The sequence below is a fragment of the Mustela erminea genome, chromosome 5 (genome assembly GCF_009829155.1).
Source record: "Mustela erminea isolate mMusErm1 chromosome 5, mMusErm1.Pri, whole genome shotgun sequence".
Taxonomy (NCBI): domain Eukaryota; kingdom Metazoa; phylum Chordata; class Mammalia; order Carnivora; family Mustelidae; genus Mustela; species Mustela erminea.
Genome location: NC_045618.1, coordinates 98799049 through 98816991, shown reverse-complemented (window position 1 = coordinate 98816991; position 17943 = coordinate 98799049). Strand labels below are relative to the sequence as shown.

At 40.1% G+C, this 17943-nt stretch overlaps 2 protein-coding genes across 3 annotated transcripts in view; one reads left to right on the top strand and one right to left on the bottom strand.

The window, feature by feature from the left end:
* The window catches only part of NEMF (nuclear export mediator factor), a 50658-nt gene extending 46750 nt beyond the window's left edge, over positions 1 to 3908 (top strand). Inside the window, exons 29-33 of the mRNA XM_032344157.1 lie at positions 1222 to 1254; positions 2100 to 2200; positions 2300 to 2343; positions 2425 to 2504; positions 2781 to 3908. Coding sequence (XP_032200048.1) covers positions 1222 to 1254; positions 2100 to 2200; positions 2300 to 2343; positions 2425 to 2504; positions 2781 to 2858 — 336 coding nt within the window. The 3' untranslated portion in view covers positions 2859 to 3908. The remainder of the gene's footprint in view (positions 1 to 1221; positions 1255 to 2099; positions 2201 to 2299; positions 2344 to 2424; positions 2505 to 2780) is intronic.
* A 152-nt stretch (positions 3909 to 4060) lies between these two features.
* On the bottom strand, positions 4061 to 15407 carry KLHDC2 (kelch domain containing 2). 2 transcript variants are annotated; one of them, XM_032344160.1, is made up of 14 exons: positions 14875 to 14989; positions 12205 to 12284; positions 10868 to 10922; positions 9982 to 10099; positions 8155 to 8270; positions 7764 to 7845; positions 7522 to 7605; positions 6933 to 7013; positions 6799 to 6857; positions 6312 to 6421; positions 5837 to 5909; positions 4721 to 4808; positions 4574 to 4626; positions 4061 to 4375 (listed from the first exon to the last, which is right to left on the bottom strand). In XM_032344160.1, the coding sequence occupies exons 2-14, from the start codon at positions 12260 to 12262 to the stop codon at positions 4252 to 4254; spliced, it is 1101 nt and encodes a 366-aa protein (XP_032200051.1). In that variant the 5' UTR covers positions 12263 to 12284; positions 14875 to 14989; the 3' UTR covers positions 4061 to 4251. The 2 variants fall into 2 exon arrangements, with proteins under 2 accessions (XP_032200051.1, XP_032200050.1); XM_032344159.1 differs by lacking the exon at positions 10868 to 10922 and having other exon boundaries at positions 14875 to 15407.
* Between the last annotated feature and the right edge of the window lie 2536 nt (positions 15408 to 17943).

The window sequence follows — 17943 nt, the reverse complement described above, 5'->3', positions numbered from 1 at the left end:
CTTAGTTACAATAAGACAAATAATTTGGATTGTCTTGAAGATGAGTAGAAAGTAAATTTGCACTACTCTAGATTTTTCTATAGGAAAAATGCTGTATTATCTTACATAATGTTCAGTGCCTGTACAGCTCAAGTTCCCTAGTGGAAAAACCAGCAAAAAGTGAACATTTATCCAGTTAAGAGGGTTGCCTGATTATTTTATCAACTGAACACAACAAGCCCAGCTTTAAGTGTATCTTGAAGTCCTGAGCAAAGGATTTATTACATTATACAATTGAAAAAAAAAAGTGGTTTCACTGAGATTTGTATTAATAGCAGTTAAAGATTTGGTTAGAATCGTGTGCTCTGTTCAGTGCAGATAATGCTTACAGGGATTCTTAATGTGCTACTGTTTTCTTCTTGCCCTGAACAGTGTTACTGTTTTATAATGTGACAACTCATTTTGATCCTCAGATTTTTATACTATTCTCATATTTGTAATTTATTCTCTAAACTGAAGACTCCTAAATATTGAGGTGTTATGAATTATACATGAGAAATCTGGAGATAATCTAAGAAGAGCAAATGAAAGTAAGCTTACCTTAATATGTGAAAAATTTATCTTAGAACTAATGAACAGAGCATAAAAAATAAAAGTTCTGTTCACCAGGATTCTCCATTTTCCTTTGGCAGACATCAAATTTAGTTGTCATTGTAATTTATCACTTTAACATTGAAAATTGTCATTTTATTTTATTTTATTTTTTTTAAGATTTTATTTATTCATTTTAGAGAGAGAGATCACAAGTAGACTGAGAGGCAGGCAGAGAGAGAGAAGGAAGCAGGCTCCCTGCTGAGCAGAGAGCCCGATGCGGGACTCGATCCCAGGACCCTGAGATCATGACCCGAGCCGAAGGCAGCAGCTCAGCCCACTGAGCCACCCAGGCGCCCCGAAAATTGTCATTTTAAATTTAATTTCCCTATTTTAGCATGCACCCCCCCCATGTGAAAGTCTTTTTTTTTTTTTTTAAAGCTTACAGAGAACAGTGTTTTTTCTCCTTGAATGGCGCTCTCTGAAATAGATGCACAACAGAGTTTTGGGACACTGAAGAACTCAGGCTTGGGATCCATAACCTATTGTTTAGATGGGATAATCTTGTTATATTACTGTTTTTTTCTCCTCATAATCATGTGAAATTTCAATTTAAGTTATAGCTGACTTTTAAAATTTTGTTTGGAACAGGAAGAGCAAGATCTGGATCCACAGGGTAATGAGGTATGATTTTTGTGTTGGGGTTCCTGTTATGACACTCAGACTACAGTCTAGTTCCCAGAATATGTGATACACAATTTCTAACTAGTTAAAACTTCTAAGGCTAAGACAAGGTTATAGGCTCTGGAGTCCAGCATTCTGGGGTTGAAGCCCAACTTTGCTACATGTAACTGCAACCTTGAAGCATTATTTTTTGTTCTTCTGTTTCCTCATCTGAAGCATGGGGATGATTGGTCCCTACCAGGAGAGTGTTTGGAGAATATACATAAAGCATTTAGAAAAATCCATGGCACACAGTAAACACTACTTCAGCACCAAACATCTTGTCCAAGTTTTATTCATGTTGCTAAATAAATATGGTTGATCTTGTAGGCAGCCCACAAAATGGCAACTCTAAGAAGCCTGTAAGAATAGGCAAAAGTGGTTTGGGTCGGGGAGGGCTAGAAAATCCCCCTAGTCAAGAACTGGTGGTGTAGCCAAAGTATCAGTCCCGTTTCCAGGCAATGGATTTAAATCTATTTGTAGTCATTATTATACATCATTTTAATCCATAGTAGTTTTCTGCAACAGATAACATCCAGCAAGTTTTTTCTCCCTTAAATGTATTTACAAATTTACGGGTATTATTTTTGAAAATCATTCTTCTCATTTCTCATTATGCTAGACAAAAATTTTAGTAGTAAAGAATATAAACACCATTGGCCTTAAATTCTTTGGACCTAGAAATAGAAAGCAGAGCTTAAGACTTAAGTCTATCAGAAAAAAATAAAAATATATTGAGATATTGGACTTTTCCTTCTTTAGGACTGGTTAAGAATTTTATAATTGTTTTTGTTTTCCCTTTTTAGGAAAATCTCTTTGACTCTTTGACTGGACAGCCACATCCTGAAGATGTATTACTGTTTGCCATTCCAATATGTGCCCCTTACACCACCATGACAAACTATAAGTAAGTGATCTATAGTTTACTCAAAACTGTTGACACAACAGTGACTTATGAATGGTTTTGTAATCTCTGTTCAGTAACACACATAATTCCTTTTTAAAGATACAAAGTGAAACTTACTCCTGGAGTTCAGAAAAAGGGAAAAGGTATTTAAAAATTTTTTTGAATTACGATTTTGAACATGTTTTCACAAAACAGAAATAGATTACTCTGTTTTCTACTTACAGCTGCAAAAACAGCCTTGAATAATTTCATGCATTCCAAAGAAGCAACAGCAAGAGAAAAAGACTTATTTCGCAGTGTAAAGGTAAAGTATTCCTCCTGAAGTCTGGAGATCGGTGGTGCAGTTAACAAATGTTAGCAGTTAACAGTTTCCTACTTTCCGTTATTTATTCAGTAGACGCAAGCAGCAGTTATTGTTTTGGTATAAAATGTCTTACTAGAAGCAGTGTAAAGTAAAATCATTTCAGTTGAAAATTTTCGAAATGCCTTTCTTTTGACAGCAGAGAACACATAACTGTCATAAAAGAAATCTGACCACCATATAGAATATGAAGATATTCAGCAATTCTCTTTTCTTTAGGACACGGATTTATCAAGAAACATTCCTGGCAAAGTCAAAGTGTCTGCACCTAATCTTCTGAATGTAAAAAGGAAATAGCTGAAATGAAATCCTAAAATATTTGAGAAGAGCCAATTTTATAGCCTTTTGGAAGTTCACAGATGAAAACACCATGCAACAAGACTTCCGCATTTAAAACAAATGAACTAAATATTGCCTTGCTATATTCACCAAAAGGACTTTGGGTTTTTTTTCCAGTTTTTTAGAGAGGAAACACTATGATAGGATTTCCTAAAATATTTGTGGACAGTTAAATGCTAATTGTATATATCTGTAGTTATCCTACGGTTCTTGAAATTTGGGAGGTTAATACTAAGTTTTCATTTCATGTTATAAAGAAGTCAGACAGTGAAGTGGCTCAGTTGCTTAGACTATTGACTTGTTAGTCTGCCATATAGAACAACTAATACATCTTTTCCTCACAGGCCAGTCACAAGATTTTTTTTGTTTTGTGTTTTTCTGGTGGTATGGTGTCGGGGGGTTAAATATTTAGGATTAAGTCTTGGAAACCTTCTGCCTTTACTTATCCTTGTCAAAAAATATATTAGACCATATTTAAAATACACATAACACCTAGAAAAAATTGGCATTGTTCATTTCCATGCATTTACACAATTTCAGTTTTCATCCTGATTTCTTTCTCATACTCTCAGTTTTATACCAATTTATTTTCTACCTCTAGTAATTATCAGCATGTTACAGATTATCTTAACCTATGATATCATAAGTGCACTTTTAGGCTTATCACTAAAGACTCCTGACCCAGCTCCTCTTATCTCCTAACAGAAGAGAGAACTAAGTCCTATATCATTCCCATTCTTTGATGAGCTAAAAAACTGTTAATTATTAAATGATTAGACAATACCTACAGTCAATATGACCACTGGCCCCACCCCTATACCAAAGCATTAGTAAGGTCAAGTACTAAACAGCTGTTGGACCTTCCAGAATTTCTTTAACCAGCTTAGTCCTGTTGGGAATATTTCTTCATTTGAAATTAATGTTAAAAAAAAAAACCAAACCTTTGTAATTATATAGCCTAGTATTGTAAGTACAAAGACTACTCTTGCCATTAAAGAAAAATACTAAAAAAGAACATCACCATTTTGATAGTGGTAATAATAATTAGTATCATGTTTCTATAGCTATATATCCTGAAGTTACCAAAAAGTAAGTGTAACAACCATTCCTTGGGGTAAAAAGCCCAAGTATTAATTTTCTTTTGCTTTAACAGAAGACAGTTACTGGTGTTAAATACATTTATTGTAAACTTTAGACACAAAAATAGGTTCTCTAGGCCATTCACATGCACATTAAAACCAAAAAGCTGCAAACTACAACAATGCATATAATTATACAAATGATGCCACTCTTTGATGTTTACAGAATTGCTGTCCATGCAAGGGGATCAGAGGCATGATCTATGAAGCCTTTAAGATCCAGAAGTGTTGTTACTACCAAACCTCTGATTAACACTGTGAAGTAAGTGTTTTGGAAGGCAGTTCCATGAGTTGGCTAACATTTCCTTAAAGCAAATGACTGCTTCTAAGCTTAGCCTGAAAGGGGACAAGAAAAAAATAATTTGAAAACTTAAGAAAAAACAGCATGCCCCTCTCCCCCAGAAAAAACACTTTAAAGATTTTCACAGGAACTGGTTAATTATATCATTGAAAGCTTGTTATTGCCCTTAATCTATAAACCTGGTTTTTCAAAAGCATAATTTAAAATGAAGTACGAAGTAAGAAGTTACTCACCTTACAAGAGATTTTGGTTGAACTGAAAATATAAGTATTTCATTACTGTGTGCCTGAAAAATAGAAAGAAAACATAAAACTAAGTACTCCACAAGTAAGTTTCAGAAATATTATAAAGTGTCCTTTTAACTAGGGTAGTATACTTACAGCTCTGTGATGGACAAGAAGGTTATTGGCGCATCCACCAAAAACAATTACTTCTCCTTCGTCACTGGCACAAGCTGTATGCCATAACCTGTATTTAAAACAAAAGCTTGAGTTTGAAGTTACCCAAACACCAAAATGACAATTTATACTACAGAACAGAATGATGAAATAAAGACTAGAGATCTTTAATACAGACCAGAAACATGGTGAGAAGCAATTATCTTAAGTAGCAAACGCCAGGGGAAAAAACCAATTAATGTCTGTTTTATCTGATGTTATCATTTTATCTCTCTGGTCCAGTCCTAATTTATGCAATGAGAGGTTTGAACTGAACGATCTGTTCTCTAGGTCTTTGTTAGCAATAAAAATCTTACAGGAGATGTGTGGTATATGCCCTCTCAATCTTTTCACAGCAGGGCCAGTCGACCTTACACAAAACATCTGAAGGATGCAGAGTCCGCCTGAGATACTCCCAAAAATCAGGCCTGGTAATTCTATGGAAAAATTTTTTGTGCCAAATGAAGCCTTTGTACATAAGTGTACTTAAATTAGAGGCTTGGGGGGAAAATGCAGGCTGACCTACTTAAATGTGCTTTGAATACTAGTTGTGACTAGATCATATCCTCTGGCAATTTTTTGTAACAATTCTGACAGTAACAGAAAGAACTCTTCTTTTGGGGTGATTTGACTTAATATTTGTTAGTGCTACTGCAAATCTGATGGAAGTTTTTTCCCACTGACATTGTTCAAGGTTCTGGAATTCTCTTCTTTCCAGTTACTTTTCTTAAATGGCAATCATAGAAACAGTTGAATTTACTTGAGAAAAGAGCTTGACTATAAATTTTAGCTACATCAATTTTATGATAAAAGCAGCAGCAAAAGTCAAAGTCCAGCTCTTTTATGCACAGTGACAGAAGAGAAAGTATTCGATACTAGGATAACAGTGTTTTTTTTTTTTTCTTTCAAGAGGTATGATGTGAACTTTAGTGAGTGCTAGGATTTTTATAAGAATGAGGGATTTAATGCAGCCATAATTTCCTCTCTCATTACCAGTCTTGTACATCTTTATCGACCTCAATTATTCAGTATAAGAATTACTTTCTAAATAGTTCATACCTTGGTTTTTCAGTATACGGATGATTAAACTGTATCCATTCATTTTTACTGATGCAGTAAGTCCAGGCATCACCTGATGGAAGCAAAGAGAGAACAGCCATGAAGTATGTTATTTTGTCAATAGGACACTGGTAATTAAAGGGCACAGCTTTAGCAAGAAACGTAATAAATCAGATTGTGAGTACAAACAGGAAGTATATATCCTTTATTTTTTCCCCCTCTGCAATTAACCAAACAGGCCAGCCCTTTGCCTGTTACAATCCTTCAGTAGGGCTTTTAAGTGTTGCACTGGACAGAATCGATTGATGTCCTAATAAAAACAATTACAGGTTTGTTATAGAATCAAAATTAATAGCAAACCTTCCAACCAACCCTATAGCCCTCTGATACATCTAAAATAAACTAATTTCTCTAGCTATTTACAGATCACATATGAATGATATTTAATGATTTCTTGTATTTTTAAAAGACTTACTTAGTGGCTGTTTATCAGTGGTAAATCCTCCAAAAAGAAAGAGATGATCTGAAGAAACTGGTGTTAGTGAGTGCCAAGATCGGCCCACTGGGCATATGCCTTGTGGAATTCTGAAAACAGCAGCTAAGTTATAATCTGTGTTTAAAAGCAGCCATTTAATAGAAATACTGAAGAAGTTTTCTTTTAAAGCTTATGTAGAATTATGAAAAAAAGACTTGAAATTTAAAAAACCTCTTGGTATTAATAGCTACATGCTTTGGAATTAACTATGTTCTTAGAAGATACAGTCAACTTCAGACTTATCAACAATGAGCATATGCTGTGTGCCAGGTACAGTATGGGAATGGGAAATTTAAAAAAATTCCTTTAAGGATCTAGTCATCATGTTTAAGTTCTCAGTTACAGAAAATTTAAGGAAGTACATTATATACTGATAACAGAAGAAAAATTAAATATCTTAAAAATAATTATCTAAAGTGATACATACAATTCATTCCACTCCCACGTATCCAGATTAAGATAGTGAAGATCATTCATTCTAGCGTCCTGAAAAAGGATAATTAAGTAACTATCATTTTGAATGACTTAAAAGCAAGTCCTTGAAACTATTCCTACACTTACTCGGTATCTGCCTCCAAACACAAAGCCTTTGTTTCCAACAGTTGCACAGGCGTGGGCAGCACGAGGTGAAGGTGCTTTACCCTATAAAAATCAAAAGAAATTTTTAAAAATAAGTACAAGTCTTCTCTGGATATGGGATGAGGATATGCAAGACACCTGGGCTTTCAAGTTAAGGTGCACGTGTCTGTACTACAGCTTCGAACTGTAATTCTGCATTTGAGTCTATTACTGAATGCGCTGGCTAACAGAACACTTATTTCTATCTTTTAAAATTAAAGGTAGCATATTATATGACACCTGTGTCAGATGAAAAAGAAATCTAGTATTTTGAGTAACTTAATTACAGTCTAGTGCTAGGTCATTTATCTAGTTACAAACAATACCCCTTAACATCTATTAGATAATGGATACTGGGTTAATTTATATATTCCCTAAACTTTTCTGAGGTGTGGACTCCTCCTTGGAGAAAAATGAAAGCAGTGGACCTTCTCCAGAAAAACAGGAATGAACTGTCCATTTTTGCCACCTCCCAACCCTTTCGCCTCCAAGAAGCCTTGCTTTAATAATTCATTATTCTTCAGTAACTCACAGTAGTGATAGGCTGACTCCAGATAAATGTTTCAGTGTCTAAAATATGTACATGATCATTCCATCCTCTTGGGTGGCTTGAATTCTACAGAAAATGAATAAGAAACTGAGTTATTTTACAAATGTTTATAAAATTATATAGCTTTGTCTGGTTTATGAATAAGGCAAAATGAGTAAGACTAGCAGACATACATTATTTCAACATACCAAGAAGGCCATATCCAAAGACAAAACTTCACTTACCCAAAAAGATGTTTCATCAAATTCAAAAGTTCCCAAAACTTTATCTTCAGGTAAATATCCATAACCTCCAAAAAATATTAACCTGTTTGATAGAAAGCCAAGACACTAAAAATTCAAACATCCACAGGTTAGGAAGATTCAAGTTTTTCTTTTGTCATGCTACTGAAGAGGCACACTTACATATATAAAACACTTACTCACATAATAGTGGCTACTAGGGCTGATTACCCCTTAGGTACTATGTTAAGCACTTTGGTGTATTAATTCACTTAACCCTCATATGGGGCCCTAGAAGGTATGTTCTAAGGTTACAGTGGTTATTGTCTAAGGATACTTGAATGGCAAACCATTTTGCACATAAAAACTCAAACCTATGGGGCTGCTAACTCACTTGTTTTTATATACCCAGACGCCAAGTTTGTCCTTTGATGATGGAGGAATTCCTTGGCAATCAATCCTTTCCCACTGTAATACTCTGTCAGTAGACCTTGAATCCAGCATGTAGAACTGTTAGAAGCAATGATTTCAGTTAGATTTGGTTATGCGCAAGAAATTCAACTTGGCATTTAATTTTATTGTGATTTAACAATAACAGGAATGTCATCAATTCAGTTCTCCTAAAAGTGTGACTATAGACTATTACTGGTCTGAGTCTACATAAGGAGCTTATGCCAGAATGTAAATTACCTAAGACACCAGGACCCTGTTCAGCTCATTTTTTCCGCCAGTAGCCTCATGGATTTGTATTCTGTGCCTTATTACATAGGCACTTTGAGTCATACTGATCTAATTTATGGGTATGAAGATGGTATTACCAAAAAATTTCAACTCAGCACTTTCACCTTCAAATTGAATTTAACAAACACATCGTGTAAGTGCCTACTTAATCCTTTAAGATTTATCTTAAGTATTGGTCTTTCTTTCAGAGGGTTCCCATCCAGGCACTTGAATAAAGTGTGTGTGTGTGTGTGTGTGTCTGTGTGTGTGTGTGTCCCCAGCTTCTTGATACATTAACTACTCCCATTTTTCTGTCCAGCTCTAAAGCCACAGCTTGTTTCCCAAGCTGCTTCATGTTGTGTCAAAGTTACCTTTCTCCGCCTTGGTCCTGAAAAACACATGGTTCTGCTATAGCCTACGGGTGCGCCTCACAAAATCTTCGAGGCACAGAACCCTTTCTGCAAACAAAATCTTCAGCAAAGGCTTCACTGAAGTGAAGCTACACTTTTAAAAATGCAGTCGGGAAGGGTGGTCTGGAGCCTGCCCGACACCAGTATGCTTGCCCCACAAGTGTCCCAAGACCTGTCAAGGTAATCTGTAGAGCACCTAGGAGTACACTTTACAACTATGTCAGCTGAATGCTCCAACCACACCAAACCACCTGGCATTTCCATGAACAAGACATACTGCTTATACCTCTGCCTCTTTGACATCTGTATCTTGGCTACCCCCTCCAGTTATGATTCAATTCAACCCTCCTGGGTGAAGATTTTCCTTATTCTGTTCCTCCATCCTGCCAAACACAGTGTCAAGGTTTCTTTTTCAGATTTAACAATATTTATTGCGCTATTACACTGTGAGCCAGGCTCTGTCTATCTCCTTATATGCTACTGAAATCATCAATTTCTTGTATGTGTCCCTTTTAGAGTGTGAGTTCCTAGGGTGGGGACTGTATCATTCATCTCTGTGTCTCCAGTGTCTAACTGAGTGCTCAGAGTATAAGGTGATAAGTTGCTAAATAAATTTATGAGTCTCCCTAAATCATATGCACCTTTCTGACTGACATTTGTGTCTTACTGGCTTGAGAGAACAACTGTTATCTTTTTCCTATTTGGAAAACACCAACAAAGTCTGAACAATAGTATTTTATGGTGCCATATTAGAGGAATGTTCTGGTCTGCTATTTTTTACCCTGCCCCTCATGACTGCATCTCATTTTCAACTGGTTTATTAATACTCTTCTAATACCCCAGGGTTCTCCAGAGAGCACAAACAAAACCACTTAGGAAATCACTGCAAATAAGTATCAACCAAAGTTGATTTTACCAAAGGCCTAGAAAAATATAGACTGGTAGACAAAAATACTAAAATGCACATTCATACCATTATCACATACATGTATTAAGCTGGGACAGGATTAAGTGTGGGCTAACCTTAGAAATCTCAAGTTGTCTGAAAAAGAGTAAAACTGCCTTAAACCATAATCCTTAGAAACACTAACCTTATTCGTATTGCCTCTTGAATGGTGTCCTCCAAACAAGTAGAGCACCCTGTCCACGCACACAGCACAGCTTCCTGACATGGAAGGAGGAACATCTCCCTCCGTGTTAATTTTTTTCCTGAGGGCAGAAAAAACAATGTGAACGTTTTGCAAAAGGGAAGAAATGCAAGAGTTACTCATTTCTCTTCTATTCCCACCACAAAGGGGAAAAATAAAATAGGCTGGCCAACTAGATGACAGCCAGGGTCTCTTGTAGCTCTAAATTTAATCCTGAAGTTCTTCCTCCTCACCGGCCCTCCAGGCAGCGCCAGCTGCTGCTACGCCTGGGCCGCTGCTGCTACACAAGGGCTGCGGAGCTAAGGAACATAGTGGCTCAAACTAAATTCTTTATTGACTTAACCAGTGGCTCTTTTGTTTTCGGTTTTGAGGGAGCCAGGAACCCCAAAGGAAAACTTCATCCCACTCCTGGCCGATTAATTCAAGTTATGTTTTATTCAGTCACCTTTTAGCCATTCAAATGACTAGACCTTATGTAAAATTACAGGCAGTTAGTACTTACTGTAGGCCAGGCACTCCTCTGAGTGCTTTGCATGACTTAAATCATTCTCAACCTAAAAATGAATCTGTATCAAAAAGTCCTAAGAAATCTAGGATTCAGAATATTAACAGAATGGTTAAGGTCTTCTCATTTTATCACTTTATGCTAAGCTTTAAATTTTGGTAGGGTTATTTTTACAAATCCTTTATGGGGCTGAATGTTTTAAGAAGTTTGTAGAACTCCCCTCTTAAGGAATACTATTATAAATTTCCAATTCTCCTTAAAAAAAAAAAAAAGACCAAACAGCTCACATCAACACTGATTTGCTAGGTACAGAAATAATCTTGCCTTTTTAGTTGAACTCTTAAATCAGGCGGGACCACTACTCTCCTAGTTCTGTGATCTAGAATGTGCAAAATATGTAAAGGGCACAGAGTTCTTAACAGAGCAAACCATGGAGAAGACTACTTTATAAATCCCCAAACATGGCTGACCCAGCATTTTAAGAACCACGTTAATTCTGCCAAGAACATACTCTTGAGTACCACTGTTAGGAGACTGGCAAAAGATCTTTTCAGAATATCCCCAGTTGTATGGAAGGCAGATTTAGGTTAGTGGTTTGTTTTTTGTTTTTTAAGTATTAAAGATACCTGCATTGAAATTTTAATGTTAGGGCTCATTAGAATACCACCTTTATTTCTAGCAGATAAAATCTAGAAATCCTTTTCTCATTTACCATATAACAGAAGATATAACATCTTGAAAAAAAATATATGGAACTTTTACCGTATATCCGTTCCAGGACCTGAAGCCTCTACTTCTTTAATATTACAAGGATACTTTATAGAGCTCTGAACAGAAGTGTCTTCCAAAGTCATGAAAGTACCAAATTACTGAACTACTGAAGAACTGCTAATGTATCGAAGCTTAGCAGCTAAGCTGAACTAGCAGAACACTGTTTTTAGAACAGTTTTGTATCTTTAAATAAGATCTTTTTATTCTAATAGAATGGGCTTTACAGAGGTTTTTTTTGTTGGTTTTATTTTTTTTTAAGATTTTATTTATTTGCCAGAGATAGAGAGAGAGAGTACACACAAGCAGGCAGAGAGGCAGGCAGAGGCAGCGAGAGAAGCAGGCTCTCCGCTGAGCAAGGAGCCCGATGTGGGACTCGAACCCAGGACGCTGGGATCATGACCTGAGCCGAAGGCAGCTGCTTAACCAACTGAGCCACCCAGGCGTCCCTTAAGGTTTGTTTTATTGAGAGAGAGGGGAGAGGGAGAGGATGTCCAAGCAGATTCCCTGCTGAACATAGAGCCTAAGTTGGGACTCAATCTCACGACCCTGAGATCATGACCTGAGCCAAAACCAAGAGTCAGACACTTAACTGACAAGAGCCACCCAGACACCCCTAGAGTTTCGTTTCTTTTTTTTTTTTTTTTTAAGATTTTATTTATTTATTTGACAGAGATCACAAGTAGGCAGAGAGGCAGGCAGAGAGAGAGAGGAGGAAGCAGGCTCCCTGCTGAGCAGAGCGCCTGATGCGGGGCTCGATCCCAGGTCCTGGGACCATGACCTGAGCCGAAGGCAGAGACTAACTCACTGAGCCACCCAGGAGCCCCTAGAGTTTCTTTTTATTTGCAATCTTATTTGAACTTTTTAGTCTCCCTCATAATATCCACAGTTACCATCTTCCGGTCTCCATGTTGTAGATCCATAGTTCTTCTCTAGGCAGATAAAAGTCATATAGTCCTCTGACTTGATTACTCTAAGAATAAAAAAATAGCAAATATAAAAAATAATTGGTATTCTAAAGAGGCACTATTGTGTACTTTTCATATCTATCTTGAGATATTAATGAGAGTTATGAGAAGTTAAATAGGTCTTACAATTCGATTCCATCAAATGGACAACCATCCCTACCTCATGCCACATACTCAAGGTAATATGGACAACCCAACCCTGAGTTCAAGCTTTTGATAGAGCAGTTGCGATAACGCAGACAGTTGAGAGATCTCTGGGAAATCTCCAAGGCCACTTCATGCTGAACAGACAACGATCCAACTTTCAGCTGCATGACTTTAGGAGAGGTTGCCTGTGCCATACCTTGCATGCTACAAACTGGTCTACTGTGTAAGTGCCTGACCCACTAATGCACCACGTCACTTTCTAGCCATTTTCTCCTTGCATCCATTTGTTCTCTACCAAGAAACGGGGCAGAACGGCACATGTGCAATTAAGTCCATATGCAAAATTTTAAGTTCCTTCTTCTGCTCCAGTTCCCTTCAGGCAATAATTCTTAACAAAATGTTCTTACCGTATGTCAGAACTAGCTGAGCTCTTTCAGTGGATTACTTCATTTAATCCTCTCAACAACCCTCAAAAGCAGTTACTACAGGAAAACAGGCTTTTTGGGTTTTTTCTTTAGAGAGGTAAGTAATTTGCCCAAAGTTACTTGTAAGTAACAGTGGAACCAGGATTCAACTCTCCTTTCCTTGAATTTGCAACTGCAATTGAGGTCCAACCTCCACAACCTTTGAAGCTCCCTGGTCACTTTTTGAACAATGTCAACATGTGCATGAACAAGAGCAGTTCACGGAGAATGGGTGTCAGAGTCCAATAAGCTTGTATAGTAAGCAGTATACAGAAATCAAGGAGGTGGCCATGTAAATATTTTCTATTCCACCACTTACAAGTGAAGAGAAGGCTGGAAGCAAGACAGCAGGCTGAGCGGGGACAGACCAGCCTCACCCGAAGAGAACACACTACTGTCCAGGAAGCTAAGGTTTATTGCCTTCAAAACAATCTCCAAAGGCTTCTCAGGGTTCTAGCCAAAATACTGGGGACAACCTATTTTGGAACCACCTGCTGACTTCATTGATCATGCCTCCCTCCTGCTTAAGTCCTAGGCATCCAGGCCCTCAAAAATTCACCAAAAATCTTCCTGACAACCCCCCTGGTAGCCCCACTCCCCAAAGTCAAGTCCTATTCCCTCAACGCTGATTTCTACAAACAGAATTATGAATAAGTAGCTTAGACCAAAATGTGACTAAACAGGCTGACTTCTCCAACAGAATTATTTACAGTTTAATAAGTGTCTCTACATACCTGCCCCCCTTCCTCCTACCAAGTACCTGCCTCTAAACACACATATTCTTTGGACCCTGAGTTAAACACTGCAGATTAATTAGGACTGGCCAAAAAAAAAAAAAATGCTCTTGTTAAACTAAATGAATTCATCAGGACAACCATAGCAGCTTATTCCATCTGCCTTTTTTGACAGTTATCAGCTATGATCAGGTCAGCTGTGCCAGAAGTTTTATTTCACCAGAGTCAAAATAAATCATCAAAGGCACAGCTGTAGTGGACCAGATTTCAAGCATATGGGGGTGGGAAGATCAATTTTAAGACCAAAACGGACTAAAAAAAGAGTATTTTTGGTAGGAATGGATCAGAGCCACGCCAGTAAATGCAATGAGCAAATTCTAGAACGCGGTTACTGGGAAGCTCTAACAGCAGAAAGGCAGAAGTAGTAGTGAACAAGGTTTAAATAGGAGACATCTGGGGAGGATTCCCCAGCCAGAGGCAGCAAGAAATGCAACTGGCTCTCAACTGGTAACCAATCCCATTGCTTATGATTAGGAGTAAAAGAACTGATTTGGTGGTTACACTTGTTGCTGGTTTTTGTTTTGTTTTGTTTTGGCGGAGCCCTTTCCGTTACTTTTTTGACAAGGGTTTCTTCTGAAAAATGTTCAGCTGAAACCGAAAGGAAACCAGCCCTACAATGTTCACACAACAGGTGACGGCCATCTGCACAGGTGTAGCTCGGACTCCTGCGCAGAAGGGAAGGTGGAATTAGGCGATTCCTGCGGCCTTCGGGAATTCCAGGGAGTTTTCCCAGACCTGAGTTACCCCATAAGCGGGCAACAGAATCCGTGGGCCAAATGACCTCAGCTCCAGAGGGTGAAGTGCTCCCCAGCGGGCCAGATAAACGGTTAAGGGTGACATCACACGTCACCTCTTACACTGGTCCCCCCCAACCTTTTAAAATAAAACACGCTCGGGGCCGTGCGCCACCCAACGCGCCCTCCCCCAAATAACGCTCCAACTTCCACCAGCGCCCGGGGGCCGGGGCCGGGGGCGGCGCGGGCTTTGGAAGCGGCGGGCTAGCGTGACAACAGCCCAGGCGCGTCGGGACGGGCTGGGGGACTGGCGAGGAGACCCCCGATCGCGCGAAAAATGCACGGACGGGCAGAGTCGCGTCGCGGGGGCGCACCGGGCGGCCGCTCTGGCCTGCCCGCGGACCCGGACTCGGGGACCAGCCGAACGACGGCCGCCGCGGCCGCCCGCCCACTGACCTTGTAGCCGCCCCAGACGAACATGTGGCGCCCGTCGCCCACCGCTACGTGGCCGCTGCGCTCGGCCGGGCAGGCGAGCTCCATGGACTCGTAGCCCTCGTAGGCTGGCCCCGGCAAGTCGTCCGCCCGCAGATCCTCGTTGCCATCAGCCATCTTGAGGCTGCACTTTTGTTCACCAACAATCCTCACACGCGCGAGGGGGGAAGAGACAAAGAAAAAGGAAGAAATGCACGGCGGCGAGAGGCGAGCAGAAGGCGGCGGCGAAAGGGACGGCGTCAAGGCCGCTCGCTGGCCGCCCGCTCGCCGCCCGCGCCCTCCCAGCCCTCCTCAGCGAGGACAGCCTCTGCGCCGCCTGGGCTGCGCCGCGGGGTCGCGGGCCGGGGGCGGCGGCGGCGGCGGCGGTGGGGTCCCGCCGGGAGCACGGCGCAAAGGGGGTCCACTCGGGGCCAAGCCTAGCTTCCAGCCCGCCCGCCCGCCCCGCCTCCAGCTCGCCTCCCGCCGCCGCCGGCCCTTGTTTACGCCGCGGCCGGAACCGCCCGTTCCGCTGACGCCGCCCGCCGGCCTCCGGAAGCGCGGCCGGCGCTCAGCGCCCCCAGCGCCGGGTCCTCCCGCCGCCGCCGCCGCCGCCGCCGCGGCTCGCTGGCCGGCTGCGGGCCGAGCTCCGAAGCGGTGTGTGACCGAGCTCCAGACACGCTCCGAGCCTCCTCTCACTGTGGGCGCGGCGAGGATGCGAAGAACTGTAGCCGCATTCTCGCAAAAAAAAAAAAAAAAAAAATAATATGTATGTATGTATGTATGTATGTATGTATATATATATGACTTTATATACATACATATATATGTATGTATATATATATATATATATGATTTTTTTTTTTAACCGAGAAGTCCTCATGTGATTGAGGAATGTTCTCAAAGGGCTTACAGTCCGAAAAGGGGTAGTGACATTGCTCATAAGTTTCTGGTCTCAGTTTCTCCAAAAGAAGAGTCCGTGCCCTGTTTTCCTGTGGCCACCACGCGTGGCGCGTGGCCCTCCCGTCTGCTGCCAGCCGGCTTGCTGGCGCGCGGGGGCGCCGGGGGCTCCCCATCCCCGCAGAGCGGGTCCTGGCATCTCCGCTCGCCGAGCTCTTCTGGCTCAGCAAAGATCTTAGTGCGGCATCCTTCACCCAGTTTGGAAATTGTCCTCAAAAAGTACATTAGGGGCGCCTGGTTGGCTTAGTCCTTAGGCATCTACTTTCGGCTCAGGTCATAATATCAGGGTCCTAGGATTAGCGCCACATCGGGCTCCTTGCCCTGCGAGAAGCCTGCTTCTCCCTTTCCCACTCCCCCGCTTGTGTTCCCTCTCTCGCTGTCAAAGTTAAAAAAAGAAAAAAATTACATCAAAAACCATTGCTGCCCAGCCCTTAAGGGAGGATGGCAAATCCTGTTTACACACAGTTACTTTTTTGTCTTACATTTTGTATGATACATTTAAATTAGGTAAAGAAAATGAAGAATTACTGTAACCCACACTTGATTCTTCACCTGTCAGGGTTGGACCAAAATACATCTTAAATCCCCAGAGTCATGGTGCCTCTTTACTTGGATGTGTTTGGTGAGAGGAGTCTGCTTCATCCTGTCTTTTCCCCCCACTTTCACGCTGGGACCACTATTTGGGAGAAATACTTTGAACAATAACAGAGGCTTTCCTGACTCAAATTTTCATAGCCTAAAACTCTTTCCCTAGTCACTGCCTGTATGATTACAATTTATCAAAATTTGTAGGATGAATGAAAGCAATGCTTAGAGGGAAATTTATAGCACTGAATACATATTTTAGAAAAGAAGAAAGATCTAAAACCAATCATCTAAGTTTCCATTTTAGGAAACCAAAGAAGAGCAAATTAAATCCAAGTGGCAGAAAATAGTAAAAATTTAGAGCTATATCAGTAAAAATTAAGAAATAAGCAGAGAAGACGAAAAGCTGGTTCTTTGAAAAGATCAATAAAATCAATAAGCCACTTAGCCAGGCTAAGGAAAAAAAGAGAAAAGATATAAATTACTAATATCTGATATGAAATAGGGGACAACACTGCAGCTCCCATGAACATTAAAAGGATAGTAAAGAGATAACTCTGCCCCTATATTTGATAACCTAGATGAAATGGACCAAGTCCTTGAAAGACACAACCTGCCAAAACTCACATAAAACATAGACAATCTGAATAAGCCTAGGTCTATTAAAGAAATTGAATCAATAATAACCTACCAAAACTGAAAACAACAGGCCCACATGGGTTCACTGGTAAATTCTTATAAACATTTAAAGAACAGGTATCAATTTTCTACAATCTCTTTAATAAGTTAGAAGCAGAGAGAATACATTCCTAACCCATTCTGGGGCCAGCATTGCCCTAATATATTTTTTAAGGTTTTATTTATTTGACAGACAGTGAGAGAGGGAATATAAGCAGGGGGAAGTGGGAAAGGGAGAAGCAGGCTTCCCGCTCAGCAGGGACCCTGGGATCTATGACCTGAGCCACCCAGGTGCCCCACATTACCCTAATATTAAAACCAGACACAGACATCACAAGAAAAGAAAATGACAGGCAAATATTTCTCATGAACATTGATGCAAAAATCTTCACCAAAATATTAGTAAATCAAATCCAAAAAATTAAAAAAGAATTATATGCCATGATCAAGTAAGCCTTATCCCCAATATGTAAAGCTGTTCAACACTGAAAAAGCAGCTAATGGAATCCACCATATCAGTAAGCTAAAGAAAAAGCAAATGATCCTATCAATAGAGGCAAAAAATTATTTAACTCCTATTCAGGATAATAACTCTTGGCAAGAGGCGGCTGGGTGGTTCAGTCGGTTGGGTGTCCGACTCAGTTTCAGCTCAGGTTATGGGCTCCCTGTTGTGTGTGGAGTCTGCTTGTCCCTCTCCCTCTGCTCCACTCCCAGTCTTGCTCTCCTCTCTCTCTAATAAATAAAAATAAAATCTTTACCAAAATTCTCAGCAAACTAGGAATAGAGAGGAACTTCCTCAACTTGAAAAAGAACAACTACAAAAACCTACATTGG

What these genes read in the sequence shown, in the direction of transcription:
- KLHDC2 (XM_032344159.1), bottom strand. Translation starts at nt 15,027, where the DNA reads ATGGCTGATGGCAACGAGGATCTGCGGGCGGACGACTTGCCGGGGCCA. An exon ending in TTGATGAAACATCTTTTTGG is followed by an intron (nt 7,606 to 7,763) that starts GTAAGTGAAGTT and finishes CATTTTCTGTAG; the next exon opens with AATTCAAGCCACCCAAGAGG. An exon ending in GGAGTCAGCCTATCACTACT is followed by an intron (nt 7,014 to 7,521) that starts GTGAGTTACTGA and finishes TGATTTTTATAG; the next exon opens with GGTAAAGCACCTTCACCTCG.